At 38.6% G+C, this 27,957-nt stretch overlaps 4 protein-coding genes and 1 long non-coding RNA gene across 8 annotated transcripts; 3 read left to right on the top strand and 2 right to left on the bottom strand.

Moving 5' to 3' along the window:
* The first annotated feature begins 79 nt into the window (after positions 1–79).
* On the top strand, positions 80–5,647 carry LOC133719746 (uncharacterized). Of its 2 annotated transcripts, none has more exons than XM_062145917.1 (13): positions 80–214; positions 329–587; positions 702–1,045; positions 1,139–1,424; positions 1,639–1,706; positions 2,087–2,335; positions 2,831–2,906; positions 3,225–3,301; positions 3,385–3,434; positions 3,758–3,842; positions 4,425–4,523; positions 4,727–5,109; positions 5,293–5,647. In XM_062145917.1, the coding sequence occupies exons 1-12, from the start codon at positions 110–112 to the stop codon at positions 4,955–4,957; spliced, it is 1,929 nt and encodes a 642-aa protein (XP_062001901.1). In that variant the 5' UTR covers positions 80–109; the 3' UTR covers positions 4,958–5,109; positions 5,293–5,647. The 2 variants fall into 2 exon arrangements, with proteins under 2 accessions (XP_062001901.1, XP_062001900.1); XM_062145916.1 differs by having other exon boundaries at positions 4,727–5,100; positions 5,293–5,641.
* Positions 5,648–6,659: 1,012 nt separating this feature from the next.
* Positions 6,660–12,872, top strand: LOC133720610 (TSL-kinase interacting protein 1). 3 transcript variants are annotated; one of them, XM_062147015.1, is made up of 14 exons: positions 6,660–6,857; positions 7,691–7,862; positions 7,974–8,056; positions 8,138–8,185; positions 8,303–8,412; positions 8,718–8,802; positions 9,091–9,364; positions 10,010–10,147; positions 10,265–10,416; positions 10,525–10,763; positions 10,870–11,203; positions 11,402–11,821; positions 11,920–12,045; positions 12,313–12,872. In XM_062147015.1, the coding sequence occupies exons 2-14, from the start codon at positions 7,760–7,762 to the stop codon at positions 12,538–12,540; spliced, it is 2,340 nt and encodes a 779-aa protein (XP_062002999.1). In that variant the 5' UTR covers positions 6,660–6,857; positions 7,691–7,759; the 3' UTR covers positions 12,541–12,872. The 3 variants fall into 3 exon arrangements, with proteins under 3 accessions (XP_062002999.1, XP_062003001.1, XP_062003000.1); XM_062147017.1 differs by having other exon boundaries at positions 6,661–6,857; positions 10,034–10,147; XM_062147016.1 differs by having other exon boundaries at positions 6,661–6,857; positions 10,013–10,147.
* Positions 12,873–13,265: 393 nt separating this feature from the next.
* On the bottom strand, positions 13,266–15,428 carry LOC133720611 (UDP-glycosyltransferase 86A1-like). Its single transcript, XM_062147019.1, has 2 exons — positions 14,676–15,428; positions 13,266–14,397 (listed from the first exon to the last, which is right to left on the bottom strand). Exons 1-2 carry the CDS (start codon positions 15,217–15,219, stop codon positions 13,487–13,489), a joined length of 1,455 nt encoding a protein of 484 aa, XP_062003003.1. The 5' UTR covers positions 15,220–15,428; the 3' UTR covers positions 13,266–13,486.
* A 1,425-nt stretch (positions 15,429–16,853) lies between these two features.
* LOC133722527 (UDP-glycosyltransferase 86A1-like) lies at positions 16,854–19,264 on the bottom strand. The gene is made up of 2 exons (XM_062149409.1): positions 18,438–19,264; positions 16,854–18,120 (listed from the first exon to the last, which is right to left on the bottom strand). Exons 1-2 carry the CDS (start codon positions 18,979–18,981, stop codon positions 17,210–17,212), a joined length of 1,455 nt encoding a protein of 484 aa, XP_062005393.1. The 5' UTR covers positions 18,982–19,264; the 3' UTR covers positions 16,854–17,209.
* A 1,043-nt stretch (positions 19,265–20,307) lies between these two features.
* Positions 20,308–22,647, top strand: LOC133722528 (uncharacterized). The gene is made up of 3 exons (XR_009852813.1): positions 20,308–20,729; positions 21,099–21,317; positions 21,425–22,647. It is a non-coding gene; the product is annotated as an uncharacterized LOC133722528 (long non-coding RNA).
* The last annotated feature ends 5,310 nt before the right edge of the window (positions 22,648–27,957 follow it).

The following is a 27,957-nucleotide window of genomic DNA, read 5'->3' as shown; positions in this document are numbered from 1 at the left end:
ACGTTTTATTTCAACACTATATGTCGTTTCTCTCGTCATCTTTCCCATAACCAGAAAAAACCCACTTGGGTGTTCTAGAGCTCTGCTGGGCTCTCATACTTTGCTTTACATGGGTCTACTTGTGAATCTTCTTCACCTTCCTGCATTTTCACCCATTGCTTATAAACCTCACAGTGTTGAATATCCCAAAGCAAATGTAACAATTAAATGTAAGGTATAACCGTACTACACTGATACTAGTTTTACAGTCTTACTGGATAAATTTCATGTTTTTCTTGTTTATTAGTTTTAATTTTTATTTATCTGAACTGGGTTTTTGCTCTTACAGGCCTATGGAGGAGAATTGGATGCTTTGCCTCACTTACAAACTCTTGGAAAATTTCCAAGGGAGGAGCTTGTTGAAAAAGTTGTCCTGGTCAGATTTGACCCTACCCTTTTGCTTCAGGAACAAGTACAAGAACAAAGATTTCAATGCAATGCTGTTTTGACCATTAAGTATTTACACCAGTCCGGGGCTAAAGTAGTTCTTGTTAGTGACTGGAGTGCTAAAACTAATCCTAAAGTGTTTGCTGCACAGTCTGTTGCAGGTATATAATGCCACTCACTAATGTTAGTTTCGTCACCAGCATTAATTTCTATGATAATTATGAAGTGTTGTATTGTGATCAATATTTCAGATTGATTTAGTGCTCCATATATAGGTTTCTTGTCATCAATTCTTGACTACAAAGTTGTTCCGGTACAATGCATTTCTCATAACACGGTATCAAAGACAGAAGGCTTTGAAAAAGCAGATATTCTTCTCCTTGAGAATCTTTCTGATTTTAGAGGGGAAGTTGCCAATTGTTCAAAATTTGCTCAAGTTTTGTCATCGGGAGTTGATATCTTTGTTAATGACTACTTTTCCCGGTCTCATAAGATTCTTGCATCGACCTGTGGAGTTGCTCGTTTCTGTTATGCTTGTTTAGCTGGTTTTCACTTTGAGGAGTGTCTATATCGCCTCAGAAGGCTTGCAGAAACCAGTACAAAACCTTATGTAGCAATTGTATGTCACCACTGCTTGTATATGAGTTTGAATTGTTGTGTTTGGTTCGAGTCATGCTATATACTTAAAAAATTTATAATCTCGGCAATGCAGGTTGGAGGCGGTAATATTTCTAATAAAGCTGCTGCTGTGCATACCTTAGCTTCTCTATGCGATGGGTTAGTGTTTGTTGGAATGATGTCATTCCAAATAATGCATGCATTAGGGCTATCTGTTCCCATGGATTTGGTGGAACATGGAGCACTTAAAGAAGCTTTGGATATAGTCCAGTTTGCACACAATAGAAATGTACAGATCCTATATCCAAAAGACTTTTGGTGCAAGAACGATCGTCATCCGAAGCAATTGGAATTATATCCTGCACGTGCTATTCCGGATGGTGAGACTGCATTTGATTGACCAAAAATATGATGCCATTACTTTCCTAAATGATCAGAACATGTATGAATCGAGTATTTCATTGACCACTCTTCTTGTTACAATAAGATAGTTTCAAGTTCTGATGTTCTAGATGTGTATCACACTGTCATTGACTTATTAGGACAAAGAATTGTGAAACTGAGTTTTTGATTCAATTATTTTCCGTCTATTAGGGTGGGTACCTGTTGATATTGGGCCTGTATCGTTAGATGGAATAAACTCCATTCTCACTAAATGCAAGGTAAGTTTAAATACTTTTGAAGTATTGTCTTACAGATTAAGAATTATCTTTTAGCTTTTAACCATCAGTAAACATTACATCTTGAGGTGACAGCATAAAGCTGTGCAGTTTTAAGGTATAGAATGCATGTAGTGTTCATAACAGCATGTTGCAGTACTATATCTAAAGTCTAAGTCCCCAGCCTTAATGCAGCCGTGGAGACGGTCTATCAGGCTGAAAAATCATAACCACTTGGCTCAAGTTTCATCTTGAAGGCATATTTATCTTCTTTCGTGATGGCATTATGTTCTCTTTTGTGTTGAACATTCAAGTACTCGTAGTAGCTGGCTTTGTCATGGACACATAGTCAGACCTCCCTTATATCTTTCAATGAACTGCAGAAAGTTACCTGGATTGGTCCAGTGAAATTTCATAAGAACAGCGGCAAAAAAGGAGCTTCTAAAGTGGCGCAATTGCTTAATCAACTAAGTCAAGGCAACAGCAACATAACTGTCATTGGCAATATGGCATGTCAAGCAATGGTGAAGGAATCAAATTCCATCTTTCACTTCAATATGTTAGAGAATGCTTCAGTTGTATGGGAGTTTCTCAAAGGAAGAAAACTTCCAGGCATCATGGCTTTAGATAGAGTAAGTTTTGCAGTTTTCTTTTATAAAAATTCCATGTTTTAACAGCAAGCCTTAAAGACTGTCAATGGAACAAAGTTACATGTCATGTGTCCCATCATGATCGGAAAGACCATCTACTAGTCTAGTTTCTATACCAGTATTGCTATATTTGTGCATGTTTATTATTAGATTGTAAAACCCTCATTCTGATTACTGTTCCTCAACAAACCACCTGCATGGAACTATATTAACTGCATATCTTAGGACTCTTGCCTCATATTCCATGATGGTGGTACTAGTTCCTACCATAAGGGCCATTAAGTCAGTACACTTGCCTTAGATAGACCTCTAGGTAGTGAGGAGCTGTTGCATCAAAATATGATTTCTTCTCACCTAAAAGAGTTAAGACATCACTCATACATCGGCCTCAAGATAGTAGAGGTACAACTTGTCTAGCATTCCATCCTACTATTTTAAAAATAGTGTCAAATTTCTTATAATAGTCCTCTAGTGCAGGCATTCCCTTTTGATATTGACTGGAAGGCAGCCTTTTCAGATCCTGCTCAACCTTTGGTAGTTGATATTGGAAGTGGTATAGTATTTCATCTTCTTTTCCCTTGGTTTTCCTTTTCCACTTATTGTTGGACTTTGGTTCCTTATAATACATAAAAAAAAAAGAGTAATACAAGGGTTATGTTTTTCTCACAAGCTAAAAGGATGTAAGTGACGTAAACTTACAATTGGGAGAAACAGATGCCGTGGCTTGTTTAGTTAAAGTAATTGTATAATTTTGGAGAACCCTTTACCATTTAATCACAAGAATTTTTTTTTTTTTTTTGGGTCTAGGATTCAATCAGAAAGTAGTTCTAGTAGTTTTGTGTTCTTTCCTAACTCCAAACAATATTGACAGGTAATGGAATGTTTCTTTTCGGGATGGCTAATACAAGGAAGGATTTGAATTTTCTTGGTTTGGAGATTAATAAAAAGGTCTCAGGGATTTGGAAATTTCGTATCCTATTTGCTTAAGTTCCTACTATTTGACTAATGGTACATTTTCAACTCTTTTTCAGCTGGTAAAACGTTGCCTGGATTCCAGTCATCAGTGTGGTATAAGAAATGGGTAAGGTTGTGCCTTAAGCTGTGCAAAATTTATGGCCATGTGATTTTGTGGTCCTATTGCCTTCTGCATAACCTTGATGTGACCAGCATTTCTTTGCCATGTGAATGTCTGAATAACAAGCATAACAAGCAGCATAAATGTGTGTTCATTAGTGTAAGTTGTAATTTGAATGAAACCAGCCAGTATATGTGTCTGTGTATTGTCGAGTTTGAGTTTGGAGAGTAGGAACTGAAGTATTTTCATGGATAGAATTGAGCATGTTGAAAATTTTGGTTCTGGCTTCATCATCTGAGCCATGTTTACCTTGTTTTTCTCTACTTTAGGTACTTCATCGCAACAAATGCAACATCAACATTCCGCTCCATAGTTTCTAGTTACCCCGGAAAGCTAGTACTTGTGTCAATACAGGTTGGGATTTTAACTTTATGTCTATTATCAACTTGCAGTGGTTGCTTGTTCTCTCTAGTATTTTAGTGATGTAACTGTGCCTGTCAGCACAATATACTATCTGTTAAAGTTAAGAAGCTACAAGTAGATGTCCATTTAATTTCATGCATAATGAAGATGTATTGTCATTTGGAAAGAGATCGTAAACCAGATTACTTTCATTTCAGACCTTCTTTGATGGCACGGTGTATGCGATTCTTTTTATCTTTCATTCTCTTCTCTATAGTTAATTTGATCACTTCCAAACAATATCCTTTAAGAGAATGACCTCATGTCACATATCTTTGCTCTGTTAAAAAAGGATTATTATGTTTATTATATTGTTCTCCATCACTTGGTTCAAATGACATTGCAAGTAGATGTGTGGAACACTATGTTTGATGTCACAAATTAAATGCATTTTCTTTCCCTTATAGTTCCATTGTCCTTGCCTTGATTGGTAATAAGTATCCCAGATTTGAGCCTGGATCCTCAAAGTGGGTTTGGGGGATTTCTGGGTATCAACAAAAAAAAAAATTGATAAGTATTCTTCTCCCCATTTAGTGTCCAAATCCTGATTTCAACGAACCAGAACATCGATGGAGAATGCTGCAAAGGTCATTAGTCGAAGCAGTTGCTGATCTCCTTACAGTTGATGGAAAGGTAAGACTACTTTGCAACTGCTCTTCCGTGAAGCTCCATATCAACTCTGTAATCACTTTCTTTTCCCCTCTTCACCCTCAAAACCAACCACTGTAAGTGATGACACCATGTACTCCAGGATGCGATGTTAAGACTTAGAACTACATAAATCTAGAAAAACTATTTATGTTAGCCACATGACAATTCTTACTCTCATTTGCTAGGTGTTTCTGCAATCTGATATAGAGGTTGTCTCTGTGAGAATGAAGGAACAGTTTCTGAGATATGGCAAGGGCAAACTTACTATTGTGCATGAGCAAAGTTATGCCATAAATTATGAAGGGTGGCTCAAGGACAATCCATTCGGAGTTCGGTCAGATTGGGAACAACATGTCTTAGATCGTGGGGCCCCTATGTACAGATTAATGCTTTGCAAATCAGCCTCTAGTGAATGAAGTTGCTGCAGCAGCCAATGGATGAAGCTGGCTGCACCTTATACCACTAGAACTAGATGGATATATCTTCTCAAGTCAATGTGGTCCAGGATCCTTTCTTGGTGGCATCGATTAGTTTCTCCAAGCAATGTTGTCTTTTAATGGTAATGGATGTGAGTTGCTGTCTTTTTGGGATCTTTTTAAACTACAAATGGCTAGTTCCAGATTCCTGGCTTGCACTTAACCTAATAAATGGATGATAATATTTTTAAGTTGTCTAGTAGTATAACATTGTTTTAGGTTGAGTTTATTGAAAAATGTCATTAAAATATGCTGAGCAAATATGCAAACTGCAGGGTTCAAGAGCTTTCAAAGTAAGAGAAATGATGGTGGGATGAATGGAAGCTATTGGTGAAGTAGATGCTGTTTCAATAGAACAAGGACTGAATATGTTTGAGAATACTACCACATGATTAAAGTCGAACCCCCGTGTCTGTATGGCAAAGGAAGCAGCTACAAGCTCCATAGCTATCTCAAGTTACTATCTGTATCGTTTGATCATTTTGATTATCATTATGATTGTTGTAACTTGTCCATAACAATTTTGGATGCGTATAATGTAAATCCCTGGGTTTCAGAACAATGTGATTCTTTTTTCATTAGTCCACTCCTTCAGTTCCTACTGTCATGAAATCCCTTTGAAATTGAATGCCAATATAGCCTGCATAAGCATGTCTGCAACCAAAGGTTTGGCAACAAAATCAGAATGGGTTCCTTGATTTTGTTTCTACTTCCTATTTGATATAATTAAAAGCTTTTCTGTAGGGTGAGATGCCCTCCTCTTTGGCTTTTCTCTTTCTTTTGACATTTTGCTTTCCTATACCAACACAAACACATGATAGAGAGGTTCTTTCTTTAAAGGCAAAATATGCTCTTGTTTCTGAGAGATGCTACTATCATTACCTACATTGCATGTGCCAAGTCCACCGCTAGACTTGTTTAAGCAAGATTGCCGCAGTTGGCAATTTATCCCTTGGTTGAAGTATGCATTGATAAAGTTAAAAGGTATTAGTCTTCATCATGTGAAGTCACATATTCACCTACCCTGGAAATGTGGTTGAAACAAGACTTTAATTTGAATTCATCACACATGATTATGAATAATTACATGACTTTCTCATGATTAATCTTAAAGATATCATCTTTAGCATGTAACTTTTGCAATTTATACAAATACAAATGAAATTTTATAGTGCTCTGAAGTATTGAAACTCTAGAGTCAGAAGCCGTTAGATTAGTCATTGTTTACGATATGTGCGACACAGTGAGATAATCTAATAGCCCCCAATTCTAGAGTATTGAGCACTGACATTTTGAAATTTAATATCATTGTATTAGTCACTGTTTGCGGTATGTCCCACATAATAAACTAATCCAACCACTCATAGATCCCAAAACTTTACAACACCTAAAAAATACCCCATACACAAAGGATGTGATCGAGTTTCCAGTAATTATTGGAATCAACAGAAGTATAGAAGTGTGAGTTTTACAAATCACAACTGTCAAAACTAGGCCTTGACACATCACACACACATATCCAAGTTGTAAAAAATTAGGTCACGTTGAGTAACCCTGCTATGTTCATGTCCATGTGTCTCACAACCCTAAAGCAGAAAAATAAAACCCAGTCGGTGATACCATCCCAATAAATCAATAATCCTAATTTTTTCGACCCGCCTCTTTTTTTCCAAGAGTAAAACAAAACAAAAAATTTATAAAAAAAAAAAAAAAAAAAAAAATTCGTTTCTTTTCTGGGCTTAAACGTCTGTCGGAAAATTGAGTCTGCATTTCATCGATCGCCGGCGGAGCTTGTTCCTTCTGTTCTTGGGTTCTCTGGATTCTCCGAAGTCTCCTTCAGGTAATTACGAGTGTGAATTTTGCAGATTCATGGGTTATGTGATTGAGATAGCTTTAGTTGATTCTTCGTTTTTGTGTTGCTCGAAACCCTAACCCTCGTTTTTGGCTACTGCGAAAGTCGAAGGAATTGAAATTAGGGGGAAATTTCTAGAGTATTTCGTTCTGTAATTTTTTATTTTTTTTTTTTGAATTAACTTTTTTTGGGATGAAGGTAATTTTTAGAAACTGTGTTTTGGAGAGTTGAGTTGAGGTTGTGATTTGGAATTCTGGATCTGTAGAACGAGTTTTTACAGAAGAGAATTATCGTTTTCCAGCATTTTCTTAGATACCAAACACATTTTTTTTTTTTTTTTTTTTGTGTGTGTGTTCATTACTGGAGTTCAATTGCTTGCTTTAATTTTGCTGAAATGGGATGTTGAATATGCCAATGTAGGCTTTAATTTCTGAAATATGATACTGGGCTTTGCTAGCATGATGTGAATTCTAGTATTTATGGTCTGTTTGGGTTGATAGATTTGCGTTTGTTAGCTTCTTAAACAGTTTGGTTGATACTTGTGAGCTTCTATGTATGCTTGATGGAGTCCTGTTTGCAAGGATTTGGATTCGGCACTATGTAATTACCCAAACTGGGGAAATTTATAACTGATCTCGAACTAGGGGATTTGAAATTTAGATAGGATTATCTTGATATAACTGAATCTTTGGTTCATGAATCATGAGGGCGTGCGAAGATAAATCAATAAGTTGCTGCATCCTACTAGTTTAACTTTGTCTTTGTTTACTGCACTGATATTTCCATGAGAAGCTTAACTCATTAAAGTGTCGGATTTGTAGCAAGTTTAAGGCAACAAAGTATTGCTCGAACCAGAACTTGAGCATGTAGGTTTGGGGTCAACAGACATCATGGACACTGAGGCACACCCACGTCGGGAAAGTATTTTGGTTCAGGAGGGAGATCCTGCTTTAGCCCCGTCCACCTCAAATCATGTTGCCGTGCAGCAGCCTGGTATGTTATTGTAATCAATTATGAATTTCATTTTACTTATATTGGTTTTCTGATGGTTAAGTGACCTTCCGAGGTGCAACTTTGTATAATATAATTGTTGTGAATCTGCAGTTAAAAAACCAACACGGCAATGGGCTGCTTGGACACATCAAGAAGAGCAAAGTTTTTTTGCTGCACTACGACAAGTTGGCAAGGTATGCCATTGTCCTTTCTTATCTTGGCAATAGATTATTTCGGCTTATATGGATCCCTGACTTCATGTATTTTGATTGCAGAATTTTGAGAAAATCACTTGTCGTGTTCAAAGTAAAAACAAGGATCAGGTATTTAATAAAACAATTACTTTTGACTATTTTCAGCCAGTGGTTCCTGAATTCTTCTGTCAACATCTTGATTTTGATTGTCTGGTTTTTTTGTGTCTTTCCTTCCATGCTTTGCAGGTCAGGCATTATTACTATCGTCTTGTGAGGCGTATGAACAAGCTGCTGGGTCCAGGATTATATTTGGATTCCAGAAATTCTAAAGATACTAATGCTGCTATGCTTAGATGGTAAGATTAATTATTAATCAGGTTCAGTTTTCTTAGTTATGTATATGTTCTAAAATTTTAGAGATTGAAGTTGGATTTTAGATTTTTTCAGTCAGTTTGGACCTTTGGGGGCATTTGACTTAAAATCTTCTGTAGAGAGCTATTGTTGATAAATGGCTTACGGACAACATGATTGACAATTATCTGGTTTTCTTGACATATAGGAACACAAATGATTTGCAGTTACATATAGGTCTTATTGTACAAGTTATTATCAAGGATAAAATTGTGTAGATGTTTCTTATAGTTGCGTGACCTTGTTACAGGTGGTCTTTGCTGGAAAAGTATAGCTGCAAAGCATCAAAGCTTCACTTGAAGCCCCGACGATTTAAGATTTTTATGGAAGCATTGGTTAGTACATTCTACTATGTTGATCCATGAATACTTTACTAGATTCAGTGATTGTAGAGTACAATTCTGCTCACCACCATTAAACCTTGCTGCACTGTTATCTCCACTCATCATGTGTGATGTGTTTTAACTTTCCTGAGAATTTCAATTGCACCTATTAACCATGGTTATCCATGATGTGTCACGGTATGTGACACATGATGGAGAAGTGGGGAGCAAAATTGAACTCTATATAATAGTGATACGTTTTGCTTATGCTGGACCGACTAACATGTTTTTCTTATAAAGGAACACCAACTCCTTAAAGACCGGAAGAAGACTGTCAGGAAACGGCCTTCTCAGGGGGAAAACTGCCCTCCTGAGGCTCCCAGCACTGTCTCAAATCAGAGTAGACCATCAGAACATGATCGTCCAGTTAAACTTGTTCTCGTTGACAGTCACAATATTCAGAAATCAGGACCTGGAAAAGCATCATTAAAGCGCAGTGGAAGCATAGGTGTTAATCGTGGCAACAAAGGAGATGCAAGTACTATGAAACCTGCTAGACAACGACGTAAACCAGGTGATCTTTCTGTTTGTATACCTACTTTGTAGATACCGGTCACTTTCTCTCTTCAGAAGTTAGGATATCTGGCCCCCACATTTCGATTAATTTTGGGGGTCAGTAGTTGAATTCACAGTCTTCTTGCTACAGTTCAGAACTATATTCCGAGTTTATGCTTTGTCTCTCAGTTGTGCATTGTCTTCTAAGTCATTGATGTGCATTTTGTGAAATGCCTTTTGTTTTTATATTTCACAGAGATGTAAGGATGGGCATGAATATCTGATTTCAACTTTGGATGAGCCTAGATGAGTCTAGTGTCCTCTTTTTCTGCAAAAAAAAAAAAGTGATCTGGTATCCTCTTAATAGAAGATGATAATCCATTGGATTTGGACTCTTGACTATGTCTGATTAGATTTTTATACAAGTGTATCAATGCCTTATTGACTTGCATATTTTTTCTTTTCAAATGCTCTGCAATTTCTTCTGTACATGTAAAGCTATGATGAGGTATTGCTTCCTGATTCAGAGATAATTAGTGGTATCAAGTACTTTTTGGAAATTTTGTTCTCAAACCAAGCAGTAGTACCTCATTTTCAATCTAAGCAAAACTAATATGCTCACACACTCACCTTATTGAGTAAACTCTGGTTCCTAATTAATTAGCAGGTGTTGTCTCTTCAACAGCAGCATATAAAAAGTGGGAGAAGGCTGCAATTGCTGGGGTTTCTTTGGTTGCAGATGCTGCTGAGCACTTGGAGCGAACAATCGATAAAGATGTTGGACAAGACAAAAGCAGTGCAGGTGAATCATTTCCTACCCAGATTGTCTCTTTTCTATGTTTATGAAAAAGAAAAAGTACAAATAGATACAGTTGTGAAACATTTCTTAACAGTTTTGTTTTTTCCATTGCATTTCCAGAGAAAAATAGTGCTGTTCCTGTTGGAAATTTTCTGCCTCCTATGCCCAATTTTCCACAAAACATTTATGCAGAGAACAACATAAACAACTCTATGAAGCTTAAACTCCAGTTGTTCCCAATTGATGATAGTACTAGAAAAGCCTTGGAAATGGTGAGCAGCAACATTACTTATATTTTCAAGTACAGTTTGTTATAAATTTTTATCACCGGATCAGTTTTCAGCTCATGTACACAAATTTGGCTTTTTAATCTGTCGCAGGATAAACATAATCCTCACCTGGAGCTTACACTCCCTACTCGGAAAAAGATATCCTCAGTTATGGAACACCTAAATCGCAAATGGGGAAGTTCAAGTGTGGCATCAGGAGAGCTAATGCTTTTCCCTAATAGTGTCCAGCAGGATAGTCCAACAGGCTATCTGAGATGGACACAAGACTCAAATGTCAGTGCAGGAGATGTATATGCAATGATTGGAAGCCCTCCAGTTTTCCGATTAAGGTTCCTAATTTTTCTTCTTCTTCTTCTTTTTTTTTTTTTTTTCAACTCCCAAATTACAACACATTAAATCACTATGTAATTACTGACTTACAATATCTCCTTGCAGGTATGGTTGGTTCTCCACTACTGAGCTTGGATCTGTTTCAGCGCAAGCACCTGTAGCATTTTGCAGGATTCCAGTTGAGCGTGATATGAATGTGGAGAAGATGAAGGATCCTGTATTGGAATCAGCATCTATTTCTCCACTATCAGCTAGTAATCAATGTGTAGATATCCACAAAGACCTCTTAACCTCAGTGACAAAAAGTCATTCTCTTGCTCAAACTTCAGCTGGTGAGCCCAACCAGAAGAATAACCTTGAGGGAGACCCTACAGAAAGTGCATCATGGCATGAAAAGGTTGCAGGTGATGAGGGTATCTTAAGACATCAAGGAGAAGTGGTAAATTATCCTCTTTCCTATGCTTTAAATGTTAATACGTCTCATAGGCATACATATTTTCAGCTAATTCACTTATACACAGAAGTGGAACTTCTTATTGTGATTTTTTATGCTAGAAATGCTTTATTTGGATTTTTCATGTTAACCTTTTATCTTATCTGTTTTTTCTGATCATTTAATTTGTTTTTATATACCTAGGATGGCCTGAGATTACATAACGGCACTGCACTATCAGCCAAAGAGTGGGCTGATAGCCTAACCAACATTAGTGTTGGAGATCTCCTTTCTGGGGTGCCTCATGATCTAGATGCTAACTGCATTGATCAACCTCTCGCTGGAAGGTCCCAGTGTCTTCCGCAGATCCCATTTAGCTGTGATTCATTTGATGCTGCGATTGCTGCTCATATTTCTAGACAGAAGAACAAGATGGGATGTGAGCCTACTATGGTATCCCATGTATCTTCCATCTGGGATGCTGAAGAAACATGTGATGCCTTTGTGTTTCAAAAGAATTCGGCTTTCCGTCAACAGTCTACCAGTTCATCTGGTGTTGCTCCTCCAGGGGACTGCAAACTGATGGCTAGTACAGGCTCAGTGGGCTGTGATCGTATGGTTGAGGTATCATTTTATAATATTTTCTTTTCTGGTGTTGACATAATATCATAGTGGCTGGGAAATAGGAATACTAACACAAGTAAAATACAACTTTCCTACAGGACTTACCTGCAGTAGAGAGGCCAATTAATGATCCTCAAGGAGATCCTATGGATGAGCGTCAGTCTGATCCACATATCCTAGAAGGTTCAGTGAAAGATTTCAACGCTTTAGCAGATATATACTGGGTATGTTTCTTTTCCAGCATTTTATACTTTCAACTTTAAGCTCCATGACCCTCATATGACTTGTTGAATTCTGCACAAACCTGCCCCTCTTGTTTTGTCAAGAAGCAGGGTCATTTTGCTGAAGCTAAACAAGTGCATTTATGCGTGTCTTAATTGAAATCCTGTCAACAAGGGCTAGTGGATTCATAAATTTTAATTGTAGTATATGCAGGCATTTTTCATCTATTTTGTGGATATTTCTGATTTTCGTTTTGCTCTTTTGTACAGCCTGAATCATTAGGACCATTAGATTTGGACCTACCATCATCTAAATACCATAACGAAGATTTTATTCTGAATGATAGTCTCAGTGGACTGAACCGCCTTATTGCCAGCAGTCTAGATGCATTTCAAAATTGCTCTTTCTTTGGTTCAAACAAGAAAGAACCAACGCCATCAGTTGAGGCTCGAGAAACTATTTCCTTCTCAGATTTTAAAATTGGCAATGGAGTTTGAAATCTGCCGAATCAAATATTAGGGATAAGATTTTCTTCATGCTGGGGCTTCAGTTCAGTGACTATAACATTTTCTCAGTTTAGCTGACTAGAGGATCACATGCCATAGGTGTCCGTGCTAGCCCAAACGGAATTTTAGCTGGGTGTACATTTCTCAGATCAAATGACTTCAATTTGTACAAAGTAGACATGAAATTAGTGGCAAATCACTTTTTTGTTTTGTTTTTCTTTTTGTAAATTGTATCTCAGAGCTGATGTATGACCTCTGCAACCTGACCAGATGAACTTGTTAATGTTATCTGTACATTCTTCCATCTTCAATTTTGTTCTGTAGTTTATGTTGTCGGTTTTGTTTCGACTTTTCAGGTGCTTTCTTCGTGTGATTTTTCTAATAATAGTGATCATGTAGAGTACATGTTATTGAAGGCTTGTCCTCAACAGATTCATATTTTCGATTTTAGTACAATTCAATTGCGTACTGTTCTGTTTGTTGAGAAAAGGCGTATGACCAGAATGCAGGTAGGTAGTGGATGAAACAAAGTTATTGATTTGTCGAATTATGAGATTACTACGTAATTTGGACTTCATGCATCAGAGGATAGGACATATTCTTGATTGAGCATCAATTTTAGGATTGAAACTAATATAACATTATTGCCTCAATCCAAATTGTCTGGAAACACATCCCTGCTTTGTGGCCCAAACAATGTGTAAACAACCAAAAGGTGATCAATCAAGCTTGATAGATTGGTACTTACCTGGTATATGTTACATTCTCTCTATTCTTTTGGACGTATCACTTCTTACCCAATGACAAATACAACAAAGAGAATATGATGATGATGAAGCAGAAACGCATAGTGTCAAATGTGTCGGTTTTAAACAAATCTCTCTTATGAGACTCGTTATTACGAGAAACTACATGAATCGACACATATAAGAATTTCTCAAATGCGTGTTTGAATTTTAGCCTTTACGTCACTAATAAATCGGCGGAAACTTTGTTGTGATGACCCATCTGCAGCCAAAGCATCCTCCAATGTCTGCTTTGCCTTCTTGATCTCCTTCTGCAATATTCGATCACCCAAATTTGCACTCATCAGACGGTTGACCTTCTGTGCTACCTCCAACCTTGTGATTGGCTTCCTGTCACAAAGATTGAGACCAATCCTCCAATCATCAACCACTAGTTTCCTATTAGTGATTTGGTCAGTTTCAATAGGAAAACACAGCATTGGAACACCAAACCACACGCTTTCCAGTATGGAATTCCATCCACAATGAGTTAAGAACCCTCCTATTGCTGGATTTGAAAGCACCTCAACCTGAGAACACCAAGGCACCATTAACCCTCTATCGCTCTGGTCTTCCAATCCAAAGGGAACAACATACCTTTCTTCGTCATAGCTTATAGTGTCAGGGCGTAGTACCCAAATGAAATTCATTTTACTAAGCAAAAGCCCCTGAGCTATTTCCTCAAACTCATTCTTAGTAACCTGACAATAGCTACCAAATGAAACATACAAAACTGAACCTTGAGGCTTGGTTTTGAGCCATTGTGTACAGTCAATCTCGGACATCAGATTAGTAGCCACAACATTCTTGGTGGATTCACTGGGGAAGACAGGGCCAATTGCATATGTAGGTTGCTTGTCTTGCAAGGCTGAAAGAGACTCTGCTTCAAGTTCTTGAACTGTATTACACAGTATAAAATCTGCCCTTTTAACTTCGCGGAACGCCTTCTTAACGATTCGCAGCATCGGAGCTGAGGTATCAGTAATGTATAGGTGTGACATCAAGTCCTTTGGTTCAATAGCCTGCACACCAGGTATGTAATCTATGGTGTCCTCACAATTATCTGATAAAACCAACAAAAACAGAGTCAGGTAATGAATACATAACTTGATTACCAGCCAGTTTGTACCTAGCACATTATGTTATTAGACTGAATTCGTTTCACACTTTCAAACAAGAATCCACATGAACGTACCTAGACAATCTGACAATATAACATGTTTCTCGAACATACTAAATATAGGTTAAACATCCAAATAAATATCTAGAGTATTCACAGTTGGACAACATAACATACTTCTCAAATGTAACATAAGTAAAACTCAAGAGAGGACAACATACCATGACAACCAAAATGACCATGTTTTATGAGGAGGTCCAAGTGGTAGTAAATGTTCAAGACTAAAGCTGGTTCAGTCCAGAAGGAGATATTGATAAGGTTGTACTTGTTGGCTATCATCACCGGCCATGTGTAGAAGGTGTCAGCAATCAAACAACTGATTGAGGGGTCAGATTGTACTAAATCTCCAACAAGTTCATCAACATGGGCAGGGAAGACATGGATACTGCCCTCAAGAAATTGGTCAAGGTTCTGAAACCGATTGAAGGACAGTGGGAAAGCATCACTCACTGTTCTATAGCGTATGTCAAGGCCGGACTCAAGCGCCGCCGCAAAGATGTGATCTTGATCTTGCTCTTGCTCTTGTGTAGTGTTGTTCTTGGGTTTGGATCTGGTTATCTGGTGATGAATGTATTGAGTGTTGACAAAAGTGATGGTGAAGCCATTTGATGCAAGGTTCATGGCCAACTGGGTGAAGGGGTTGACATGGCCTTGGAGAGAAAGAGGTACCATGATTGCATGAGGCTTTGGGTGATTTGCCTCCATGGTTCCAAGTATTTGCTAGCTCTGTGTGTTGTGTGCTGTGTGTTGTGTGAGGATTGAGAGGGCATAAGCTGAAACCTCACCAACCCTTTTAATATAGCAGAATGATAATGTGAACAAAATGGGGTGGGTTTCAAGACAGAAATTGACAAGAGAAACTGAGAAAGGCTTTGAAAAACAGAGAAGACAAAGGTAATAACCCTTTGTATAATTGCTTGATGTGTTCATGTTACAGTAGGATATTATTTATACAACAATTGATGAAGACCTAACTTTTTTTTTTGGAATGAATTGATGAAGACCTGGCTACTACTAGACAATAGATCACATGAAGGAGTTGGCTGAAGTGTGTGGTTTGGGTGAAGTCTGGAGCTGACATATTATTACTTTACTTTATTACTTTATTAATATAGAAAAGAGTTTACCGTTCTTACTGTTCATAAGGGGTCGAAAAATGTGGTTATATATACAATTACATAATATTATAAATGTGGTTTAATACCAAATGTTTCCATCTTTGAATGAGCATTATGGTGGTTTTGTTGACTGTGAATCCATGGTATACACTAGGCCACTTGATTACTATTATATGTATGTATTATTTGCTACTATGATTTTGGGTATTACTTTTAAACTGAGAGAAAATTATTTTAGTTTTCTTTGTGAGAATGGAGTGTTAGTATCAGGGGAATTTTTGAAGTCACAGCGTACCAAAGAAGTAAAATTAGATGTGCATATGTTTTGTTTCTCAATAGATGAAATTGGTCGGTTTAATTGAAACACAAAGTTGTGTTCCAGATCCATAATTCTAATTTTTGATCCGTTGTTCTATCTTTTTTTCTACTGTTTCGTTGTTTTTGGTTGCTGGGAAACGCTATCATTGAGCTTAATTGAGGACGGGTTCTGTTCTGACAGAAGATACATAGACACTGACATATGTAATTCTTTATTTTCCGTAACTTAACAATGTAATCGAGTTTGAGTTATCCTGTTGAACACCTTCTAGGATTGAGTATTATATTTGATGTTGTAGTGCTTTCTATTATTATCTCACTATACTAAGCAGATAAATGTTTTGTTCTGGAACCTGAGTTCTCTGTTGTTCCTTATCTCTAGTCTGTTGGTCGGGTAGCTATGGTTGCTGCTGCGAAGACTTCTTGATTCGACGGTGTAACGATGGCTCCACCTGATCCTATTCTTGGAGTTTCTGAAGCATTCAAAGCTAGCACAAATGAGAAGAAGCTCAACCTTGGAGTTGGGGCATACCGGACAGAAGAACTCCAGCCATATGTGCTTAATGTTGTTAAGAAGGTCAGATTCTTATCCTTTATGAAATAAAGGAAAAGCCAATAGATTTGCTTCTTGAAAACCACTTTACTGATAGGCTGGCATTTCGCAACAAAACCACTTTACCGATTTAAGAGAGAGTGTGTCACCATTGTTTTAAACACGTCCAAAAGATGATTCAAGGTAAGCAATTTCACAAAGAAAAATTGCTTATCAGAAAGATGCTAAAAGCTTTGAAGAAGATCTTGATAACAGAAAGATGGTTGTGTCTGAGCTTATTCAGAAAGATGCGAAAAGCTTTGAACATGTCCAGAAGATGCTAAAAGGCTAACAATTTCACAAAGAGAACGATAGAAAAAATAGTCATGCTCAGTCATGTTCAATTTGACCATTATATATATATATACATATCCTATCCAGAGCGGAGCTCCGCTTTGAAAATTTATGTGTGAAGTTCGAGTTTTTGGTCACTTTTCAATCGCATATCCACATCTCGACCATTCAGTTTTTAGGTACTAGTGTATAGATCGTCTCTGCAAATTTTCAGCCAAAATGATGATCGTTAAGACATTGATAATTGCCTTAAAGCTAGTACGGTTCAGGTTGACAGAAACGCATAGTTTCAAATGTGTCGGTTTTAAACAACTCTCTCTTATGAGACTCGTTATTACGAGAAACTACATGAATCGACACATATAAGAATTTCTCAAATGCGTGTTTGAATTTTAGCCTTTACGTCACTAATAAATCGGCAGAAACTCTGTTGTGATGACCCATCTGCAGCCAAAGCATCCCCCAATGTCTGCTTTGCCTTCTTGATCTCCTTCTGCAATATTCGATCACCCAAATTTCCACTTATCAGACGGTTGACCTTCTGTGCTACCTCCAACCTTGTGATTGGCTTCCTGTCACAAAGATTGAGACCAATCCTCCAATCATCAACCACTAGTTTCCTATTAGTGATTTGGTCAGTTTCAATAGGAAAACACAGCATTGGAACACCAAACCACATACTTTCCAGTATGGAATTCCATCCACAATGAGTTAAGAACCCTCCTATTGCTGGATTTGAGAGCACCTCAACCTGAGAACACCAAGGCACCATTAACCCTCTATCTCTCTGGTCTTCCAATCCAAAGGGAACAATATACCTTTCTTCGTCATAGCTTATAGTGTCAGGGCGTAGTACCCAAATGAAATTCACTTTACTAAGCAAAAGCCCCTGAGCTATTTCCTCAAACTCATTCTTAGTAACCTGACAATAGCTACCAAATGAAACATACAAAACTGAACCTTGAGGCTTGGTTTTGAGCCATTGTGTACAGTCAATCTCGGACATCAGATTAGTAGCCACAACATTCTTGGTGGGTTCACTGGGGAAGACAGGGCCAATTGCATATGTAGGTTGCTTGTCTTGCAAGGCTGAAAGAGACTCTGCTTCAAGTTCTTGCACTGTATTACACAGTATAAAATCTGCCCTCTTAACTTCGCGGAACGCCTTCTTAACGATTCGCCGCATCGGAGCTGAGGTATCAGTAATGTACAGGTGTGACATCAAATCCTTTGGTTCAATAGCCTGCACACCAGGTATGTAATCTATGGTGTCCTCACAATTATCTGATAAATTAACCAACAAAAACAGAGTCAGGTAATAAATACGTACATATATAACTTGATTAATGATGTCTTACCAGCTAGTTTGTACCTAGCGCATTATGTTATCAGACTGAATTCGTTTCACACTTTCAAACAAGAATCCACATGATCATACGTAGACAATCAGCTGACAATATAACATGTTTCTCGAACATACTAAATACAGGTTAGACTCTCAAATAAATATCTAGGAGTTAATGATATTCATATTCACAGTTGGACAAGATAACATGCTTCTCAAATGTAACATAAGTAGAACTGAAGTGAGGACAACATACCATGACAACCAAAATGACCATGTTTTATGAGGAGGTCCAAGTGGTAGTAAATGTTTAAGACTAAAGCTGGTTCAGTCCAGAAGGAGATATTGATAAGGTTGTACTTGTTGGCTATCATCACCGGCCATGTGTAGAAGGTGTCAGCAATCAAACAATTGATTGAGGGGTCAGATTGTACTAAATCTCCAACAAGTTCATCAACATGGGCAGGGAAGACATGGATACTACCCTCAAGAAATTGGTCACTGTTCTGAAACCGATTGAAGGACAGTGGGAAAGCGTCACTCACTGTTCTATAGCGTATGTCAAGGCCGGACTCACGCGCCGCCGCAAAGATGTGATCTTGATCTTGCTCTTGCTCTTGTGTAGTGTTGTTTTTGGTTTTGGATTTGGTTATCTGGTGATGAATGTATTGAGTGTTGACAAAAGTGATGGTGAAGCCATTTGATGCAAGGTTCATGGCCAAATGGGTGAAGGGGTTGACATGGCCTTGGAGAGGAACGGGTACCATGATTGCATGAGGCTTTGGGTGATTGGCCTCCATGGTTCCAAGTATTTGCTAGCTGTGTGACTCTGTGTTGTGTGAGGATTGAGAAAGAGGGCATAGGCTGAAACCTCACCAACCCTTTTAATATAGCAGAATGATAATGTAAACAGAAAGGGGTGGGTTTCAAGACAGAAATAGAAAGACTTTGAAAAACAGAGAAGACAAAGGGAATAACTCTTGTATAATTGCTTAATGTGTTCATGTACAGACCTGGTTACTACCAGACAATAGCTTGGGTGAAGTCCGGAGACCGGAGCTGACATATTATTTCTTACTCTATTACTTTATTAATATATGAAAGCATATATATAGACTAGACTAGACATTTTGTCTGGGATTGTAATTGATTGTGCATTAGTAATATATACAATTACATAATATTATAAATGTGGTCTAATACCAAATGTTTCCATCTTTCAATGAGCATTATGGTGGTTTTGTTGACTGTGAATCCATGGTATACACTAGGCCACTTGATTACTATTATATGTATGTATTATTTGCTACTATGATTTTGGGTATTACTTTTAAGCGGAGAGAAAATGATTTTAGTTTTCTTTGTGAGAATGGAGTGTTAGTACAGTTTCTGTGCCAAAGAAGACATTAGCATCAGGGGAATTTTTAAAGTCACAGCGTACCAAAGAAGTAAAATTAGATGTGCATATGTTTTGTTTCTCAATAGATGAAATTGCTCGGTTTAATTGAAACACAAAGCTTTTCTGCAGATCCATAATTCTGACTTTTTGATCCGTTGTTCTATCTTTTTTTCTACGGTTTCGTTGTTTTTGGTTGCTGGGAAACGCTATCGTTGAGCTTAATTGAGGACCGGTTCTGTTCTGACAGAAGATACATATAGACACTGACAAATACATTTTATTCTGTTTCTCCGAAATCAAAGTAATAAATCCGTGTTTGTTATACTTGAATAGGGAAAGATCAAGCTTGGTAGTTTCGAGAGAAGCAATCTATTTCTAAAGACGGACATATGTAATTCTTTATTTTCCGTAACTTAACAATGTAATCGAGTTTGAGTTATCCTGTTGAACACCTTCTAGGATTGAGTATTATATTTGATGTTGTAGTGCTTTCTATTATTATCTCACTATACTAAGCAGATAATTGATTTACATAAATGTTTTGTTCTGGAACCTGAGTTCTCTGTTGTTCCTTTCAAGGCAGTGCTCAAGTGGAACCTGAAAGTATTGAAAATGGTATTGGTGTTGTGAAACTAATGGGACACTACAGTGGTAATAGTTCGCATTTCATGTTTATATTTTCATATTCTTCGTCAATGTCTTGCAAATATTAATCCTGTTCAAAAATTGATTTTGAAATTCTCATTTCTGCTCTTTCTGTGTTTGGTTACTTTTGTGAGGCAACTTCTTTGTATTTTGAATTATTAGAGATTCATGCTGACTTGATTTTTCTGAAATTCATGTGTCATATGCAATGTATTTCGTTTTTGCTTTGTTGGTTATGATATATGCCTAAATTCATATATGAAAGCCTTGGTTCAGAAGGCAACGAACCGCCACCCCTTGGTTCAACGTTGAAAAGTATTCCACTGAGATAAATAAGACTAGAGAATAGTCGCACATGGAAACCCATAAAGCAAGTGAAGATGAAAAAAACCCAACAAAAACTTATGATCAAGATTTGATTTTCAGAGGCTGTGCAGAACCACATAGCAAAATGAAAACTCAAATGCTCTGCAATTTCTTCTTTACATGTAAAGCTATGATGAGGTATTGCTTCCTGATTCAGAGATAATTAGTGGTATCAAGTACTTTTTGGAAATTTTGTTCTCAAACCAAGCAATTGATGAATATTTTCATATTCTTCGTCAATGTCTTGCAAATATTAATCCTGTTCAAAAATTTATTTTGAAATTCTCATTTCTGCTCTTTCTGTGTTTGGTTACTTTTGTGAGGCAACTTCTTTGTATTTTGAATTGTTAAAGATTCATGCTGACTTGATTTTTCTGAAATTCATGTGTCATATGTAATGTATTTCATTTTTGCTTTGTTGGTTATGATATATGCCTAAATTCATATATGAAAGCCTTCTTCAATTGTTATATCCATGACTGATCACTGATGAATTCTTAAATTCAGAATGAACAATAGTTTACATCCTGGAACTTCTGTCAAGGCAAATGGGTGCATATCAGATTTGGGTGCAAATCTGGTTGTGTTCATATTTGTTGTTTGCCGGACTTCTGCCGGCAAAAATTTTGCAAACCTGCTTTCCTGATTGTCTTCCGCAACATATTGTGAACAATACCCTCTATATTCCTGTTCAGAATAAACTGATTTAGGGGAATTCTACTACTGGTATGTTGTTCAAGACTTGGCTCAATTTGTAGATTATCCAACATTTTAATCAGTTAATATTAATTCATTCAATTAATCTGAAACACAATTTTTGTTTTCTTTGGTAGAGAAACAAAGAGGGATTGTCAGCAAAGGAATAATCATCAGACGAAACCGTTAACAGTGTTGCAGAAAAAACTTCAAACCTAAAAGACAAAATATCAGTTAATAGCAGGTTGCTCATGTATCTTCCTATAGTTTTGTTGATCCAAAGTTTAGCTTTGTTTCAGAAGAAATCGCTGCTAAAATTTTGATCCAAGACCCAAATCTGCAAGTTTCAACAGAAACAATTGGTGTTCAAGATTGGTTTGTATCAATAGTATTATTGTCTATACAAGCAATTACTCTCTTGAACAATCTTCATAATCTATAATAATAGACTAATAGTAAGTTCCGCGGCAAAGCGTGGGCAAAATTTCTAGTAGCAACAAATTAAGAACTGGTTTCTTGTACTATTGATACAGTGCACGAGTTGTCTCCTCTTGCAGGGAAGAATTCCAGATAGTTCCTTTGGGTAAGGATTGCCTATGTGCATCCTCATTGCTGAGGTTACTGTGGTGATCATTTGCTGTGAGATTATATTATTTCATCGTTTCTTTCGATATGTATCCAACATTCCAACATTATATTGATTACTTTTAGAAAGCTTTGTCTTCTTATTGGGAAGTTTTGCTCCAGAAGGCAACGAACCGCCACCCCTTAGTTCAACGTTGAAAAGTATTCCACTGAGATAAATAAGACTAGAGAATAGTCGCACATGGAAACCCATAAAGCAAGTGAAGATGAGAAGAACCCAACAAAAACTTATGATCGAGATTTGATTTTCAGAGGCTGTGTAGAACCACATAGCAAAATGAAAACTTTAATCTGACTGATATATATTTCTAACCTCACGTTTACATGGAGACAAGGACATGCACTCGTAAATTCCTTCACAGTCTCATCACTCTCATCCATGGTCTGGACCACCGTAGCTACCATTCATGAATGAGAAGTTTCACCTGGGCTACGAGCGCGCCGGTGGGTACCTGTCAGCCGCTGATGCATACTGCCGACCTTGATTTTGATTTCACATGCATTTACGATCACAAGTTCCCCGGCCCACTGAGTATGCTAGTAATCGATTCTTTTTACGTTGCAAGTGCGTAATGACATCTAATTTAAGATATATATTTAACAAATGTTTCCTTTTTGTAACCAGAGTTTTCATTTCAGGTTCGAAAATAAGTTTAAATTGTTAAGGAATAAGTTAACGATATCTATCACAGCAATGATAAACAGTTTTTCATTATTTTCATATATCGGTTCTGAGTTTGAACAAAATTTCAAATCAGTAAGTTGCATGTAATCGATGAATTATTGGATATATATTGCGTTTAATACAATCAAACATCCTACAAACTCTAAAATAATATTATGATATTATACTCATTGATAGTTAGACAACATAACATGCATGTTTCTTATATAAACTAAAGGGTATTTTGCACCAACAGTGTCTAGAGACTTGGGTGACTGACAATATGATACCCGAACTTACAGAGTTATCAAAGTGATACCCAGACTCAATTTTTCGTATCTTTGTCGTACCTACGTCAAATTTCCGTCACGGGGCCGTCAATCTCGACCACGTGTGACGCACATGAGTCGCAAAAATGAGGGCAAAATAGACTTTTCCACTATATCAAACTCTAAATGAATAAATTCAAATTTTTGAATAAATTATTATATTGAAAATAAAAACTGAATAAATTATAGGGTCCTTGACCCAAAGCCCCAAAATGAGGGAAAATTATCCCACTTACCCCAGCAAGAGATTTTTGTTCTCACTTGCCCATTTTAAAACAAAATGACAATTTCACCCTAAGCTAATTAATGAATTTACATCGTGCCTCTATGTCTCTCTCCTCTCTCCACGATCTGAACTCTCTCTCTCTCTCATCCCTCTCCGTTTGCTCTCTCTCTCTCTCTCTCTCTCTCTCTCCCTCTCATCGCTCTCCGACCTGCTCTCTCTCTCTCTCTCATTCCTCTCCGATCTGCTCTCTCTCCGTCTCTCTCTCTCTCTCTCATCGCTCCCGGATCTCCAACTCCGGCGAGGTTCGACCTCTCGCCCAGGTTCTGCTGCAACTCGCAGGTGAGCTCGACAGCGTCCAACCGCTGTCGCTCTGACAACGACCGCGTCCAACTGCTGCAACGCCCAGATTCCGTGCAACTCGCCGGTGAGCTCGACCGCGTCCAACTGCCTCGCTGGTGCTGGTCGACTTTTGCTCGGATTCTGCTGCAGCTCGCCCAAGCTCGGCCGGCGCTGACAATGACGACCACACGACGTCTTCGATGGCCTCCTGGACGCCGCCGGTGCTCGACCCAGGCTGTGGCAGAGGAGAAAGGTGATTGGGTGCCCAGAGCTTTTCTCTGGGTGCCCAAATCAATTTCTAGTTTTTTTTTTTTTTTTTTTTTTAAAAAAAGTAACAGGACAGAAGGAAAGGAAAAAGAAAAAAAAAAGTTTTGAATGTCTATTGCTCTCTAATTGACGTCTATTACCCCTCTATTGGAGGGCAATAGACGGCTATTGGGGGGCAATAGACGTTTTGAATTTATGTAATCTCCTTGTTTTTTTCTGTAATCAAAGTTTTATTTGTCTAAATTTAGGGAGATTAGTTCTCATTTTGGCAACTGAAAGTCCTATTGGGAGGTAATAGACGTCTATTGGGGGGCAATACATGGCTGATGGTCGTCTATTGGGGGGCAATACATGGCTGATAGTCGTCTATTGGGGGGCAATACATGGTTGATAGTCGTCTATTGGGGGCAATAGATGTCTATTGGGGGCAAAAAAAACTTTCCAGTGAGATTTTCAGCAAATTCCGATGGGCGGCAGCCGGTGACCGGATTCCGGCGAAAGTTGGCCGGAATCCGGCGGTCAGTGACCGGATTCCGGCGAAAGTTGGCCGGATTCCGGCGGCCGGGACCGGGCTCCGGCGAAGTCTCCCATGGTTTCTCTCTCTTCTATTTTCTCTCTCTCTCTAAGTAACAAAGGGGTAAGGGTAAAATGGTATTAAAAAAATTAAAAAACAAAAAAAAAATCTCAATGGGGTATTAGGGAAGACCTCCTTAGAGTGTTTTGGGTAAGAGAGAATTAAAAAAACTTACTGGGGTAAGTGGGAAAAAAATCTCTAAAAATGGTGTAAATAGACAAAACCCCTAAATTATATTACTTTGTTCTATTAATCAAAAATCCCAATCGGTGGTTATTCAAAAACAAAAACAAAAATCACAATCGGTGGAGAGGGAGGTCACGGGACATTGAGGCCTGTGTTATTGTGAAATTAGGGTTGTTCTTGTTTCTCAGACACGCGGCGAGGCTGGCGCAGTTGCTTACGAATTCGTAAACCAAGAAGACGTTGTCGCCGGAGACAGAGGCGCCGAAGAGCTTGATGATGGAGGTGTGGTGGCTGCGGCAGAGCATGGAGAGCCGGTTCTTGAGTTCTTGGGTTTCGAGCCTGCGGCGGAACTTGCGCTGGAAGACGACGGCGTCTCTGCCGCGGAGGGTGCAGCACCAGGAGGGGGTGGAGGAGGAGTAGCTGAAGCGCTTGGCGAGAAAGCTGTTGGTGGCGGCGTGGATTTCGGAGAGGTCACAGAGGTTAGGGTTTTCGGGGAGGGAGAGGCGGAAGCTGGGGAGGGAGGTTTGGCTGGAGGTGGAGACGGTGGAGGAGAGCTTGTAGCTTGTGTTTGAGCTGGAGGTGGAGGGCTTGGAGGAGGAGGTGAAGGTGGGTCGGGTTCGAAGTCGGATTTACTGCTGATTCGGAGCTAGAGGTGGAGTAAATTAAGTTTGCTGCTGATTTGAAGTTGGCTGAGGCAAATGCTTTAGTTGCTAGCATAGAAGAAAAATCACTGCAGTTAGAGGCAAAGCCAGCGACCATGATGGGCGGCGGCGGGCTCGAAGTCAGATTTCAAATGGAGTTCGAATTTGGGGCTGCATGCCTGCACGGGACCTTCTTCCAATGTTCTGTTGCGGCGGGCTGGCAGAGGTGAGGTTGGGATCGAGTGATCCAGCCATCACCAATCTCTCTTCTCTCAAAAGCTCAAATGGGTTTGCTGGGTTTGAGAAGATGAATATGAATGGGTTCAAGAACATGAACAAATGCTGGGATTTCTTAGTTTTTTTTTTCTTTTCTTTTTTTGCTTTTTTGCTGGGTTTAAGAAGATGAACATGAAGAATTGCTAGGTTCAAATACTTATCTTGATTGCTGTCACTGAGATGGGACTCTGGTGGTGGATTTGAATGGGAAAGCAAATTGCAAGAGGTTGAATTTGATGGAAGAACAATGATGGCTGGTTTTGGATTTGATCTGTTTCAAGGAAGAGGATAATGAATAAGAGAGGGAAAATTTAACGAATTGAGTGTTCTTCCAAAAAAAAAAAAACTAATTGAGGGCAAATTAGTCTTTTTAGCCTCATTTAACCAGTCACATGCACTGCATGTGGTCAAATTAACGGAAATTGTTTGGCTCCAATTTAACTGCAGCTGGTCAACAGTCTCTTTTCTGCGCGGGCGTGCCAGCACCGTTCGGGTGCGGTCGTCGGGGGTGTCCCTTGACCTGACTTCTATCAAGCGATTGTAGACGAGGAGAGCACCAACCTCATCGCGGGATTCTTTGTGCCTTGTGGTAAGGACTTTGCTGTAGTTTCTTCTTGTTCACACAATCGATACTCAATATTGTAGATTGAGCAGAGCGACATCACCGAGAAGTGTTGAGATCTTGCTAAAGCGTGACTTTAGCTTGGCTGGGTTGCTAGGGCGTTACCCTTGCTTGGCTGGTTCTGTAACCGTTGTGGTCGCGGCACTACCGTCGGCTCCCGAGGAGACTAGGACCGAAGCACGTTGACAGAGGGTTTGGTGACACTGAAAGTCGGCTTCCGAGAAGACTAGGACTAGTAGTGTGATCACCGATAAGAGAAAGAGAAGGAGAGGAGTTGCTCTTAGAGAGGTTTGCTCTAGAGAGAACTTAGATCATCTTAGAGATGTTGTTGTTGTATGTGAATGTGTGAATTGTGTTTCAATGTAACCTCTATTTATAGGCTACCATGCCAACTACTTTGGCATTAAACAAATGAAAGTGGAGCACTAATTGGAGATAAGGGAGGTGGAGGTGTAGGTGTAGGTGGAGCACTAATAGGAATGATGAATTTGGGAGATAAGGGAGGTGGAGCACTAATAGGAATGATGAATTTGGGAGATAAGGAAGCACTTTCGGCTCCTTTATTCCTTCATGTATATCTCCATCAGAAATTCAGATTCTGGCCATGATGTCTTCATAAAAAATGTTCCACTATGAATCTAGATCATGCTGACCAAATTTCAGAGCTTTCTTCCATGTGGTTGGGCCGAAAATGCTGCTGGACCTCTTACAGGTCCAGTTTTCCAGTTTTGCTTCTGTAGAAAATTGGGCTGATTGTTTGAAGGCCTTCCACTCAAAAAAAGCTCTTGCACTCTTCATAAGAAATGATCCTTGGGCTGTCTAGAATGAATCTGGAAAGTTTCAGCACATTTCGATTTCATTTGGTTAGTCTGCCACCCCTCCTTCCTTGTCTAGCTCGGTTTTTCCTAGCCGAAGTAGGAAAATATGCTAAAGTTGACTTGTCATACTTCCATAGTAGGCTTTATTTAGCCTCTAAATATATATTTCGAGCTTGTCGACAATATATAGCTTGAGCCACTGACATTGGCTCAATTTCTCCAACACATGCCTTGTCAGGCCAAAATGTTCATTTTGGGTCCAAACATTGCCCCCCAGACCTCGAAGTCAAAAGTCTTCGTCTTGACTGAAGAGGTCTTGAATCAGCACTCCTCTTATAATGTCGTTGCTTCAAAGCCACTTGTATTGGCTTGACTAAAATTACTTGAACAGTAGCCTCTCTCCTTCTTAATTATACATAGTGAGCATACATATATTAATCGCCAGTCTTCCTTCGCGAACCATCCTTTGCGAGGCCATGTAATTAAAACCACTTCACTGCCAACAATTCGCAACCCAGCTTTCGCCACAATTATTGGCAAAAATATTGATTTGACCTCCTCCACTGCTAATACCATACTAGGCATATTAAATGCCTCTTGTATATGTGCCCAGACCAATACCAATGGCCTCTTAAGTATATTAGCAAGTTCCAGCCACTATTAGGCAAGAACACAATTTTTTGCATCCTCCGCGACGCACAAATTTGAAACTCTTTTTGTATTTTTGTATTTTTTTTTATTTTTTATTTTTTTTTATTTTAATAAGACATTGTGAATCAAGGTTTAGACATGCGGCCCAAGTATAGTCGTCTAGACACAAATTTTCTTTCAAATCCTTTGGGCAACCTTACTGAAATGGCCAGGTGGGGGAGGGCGAACAAGAGAGGCAGAATCCATTTTGGCATGAGCTACTCCCACATAGTGGTTTAGGCCCATTTGCACGCACTTCTGGATTCAAGAACCTGTCATGAACGTTGTCCCCTTTCTAGGCACCATTTCACATAGGCTATACTTACTAAGATGAGAAATGTCATAAGTGTGAAGATAGTTCAACAAGTGTTAATAAAAGCCGCCCTTAACCTT

This window comes from Rosa rugosa, chromosome 7 (assembly GCF_958449725.1).
Source record: "Rosa rugosa chromosome 7, drRosRugo1.1, whole genome shotgun sequence".
Classification (NCBI taxonomy): Eukaryota; Viridiplantae; Streptophyta; class Magnoliopsida; order Rosales; family Rosaceae; genus Rosa; species Rosa rugosa.
The sequence above is the reverse complement of the archived record's forward strand: the minus strand, read 5'-3'. Positions and strand labels throughout refer to the sequence as shown.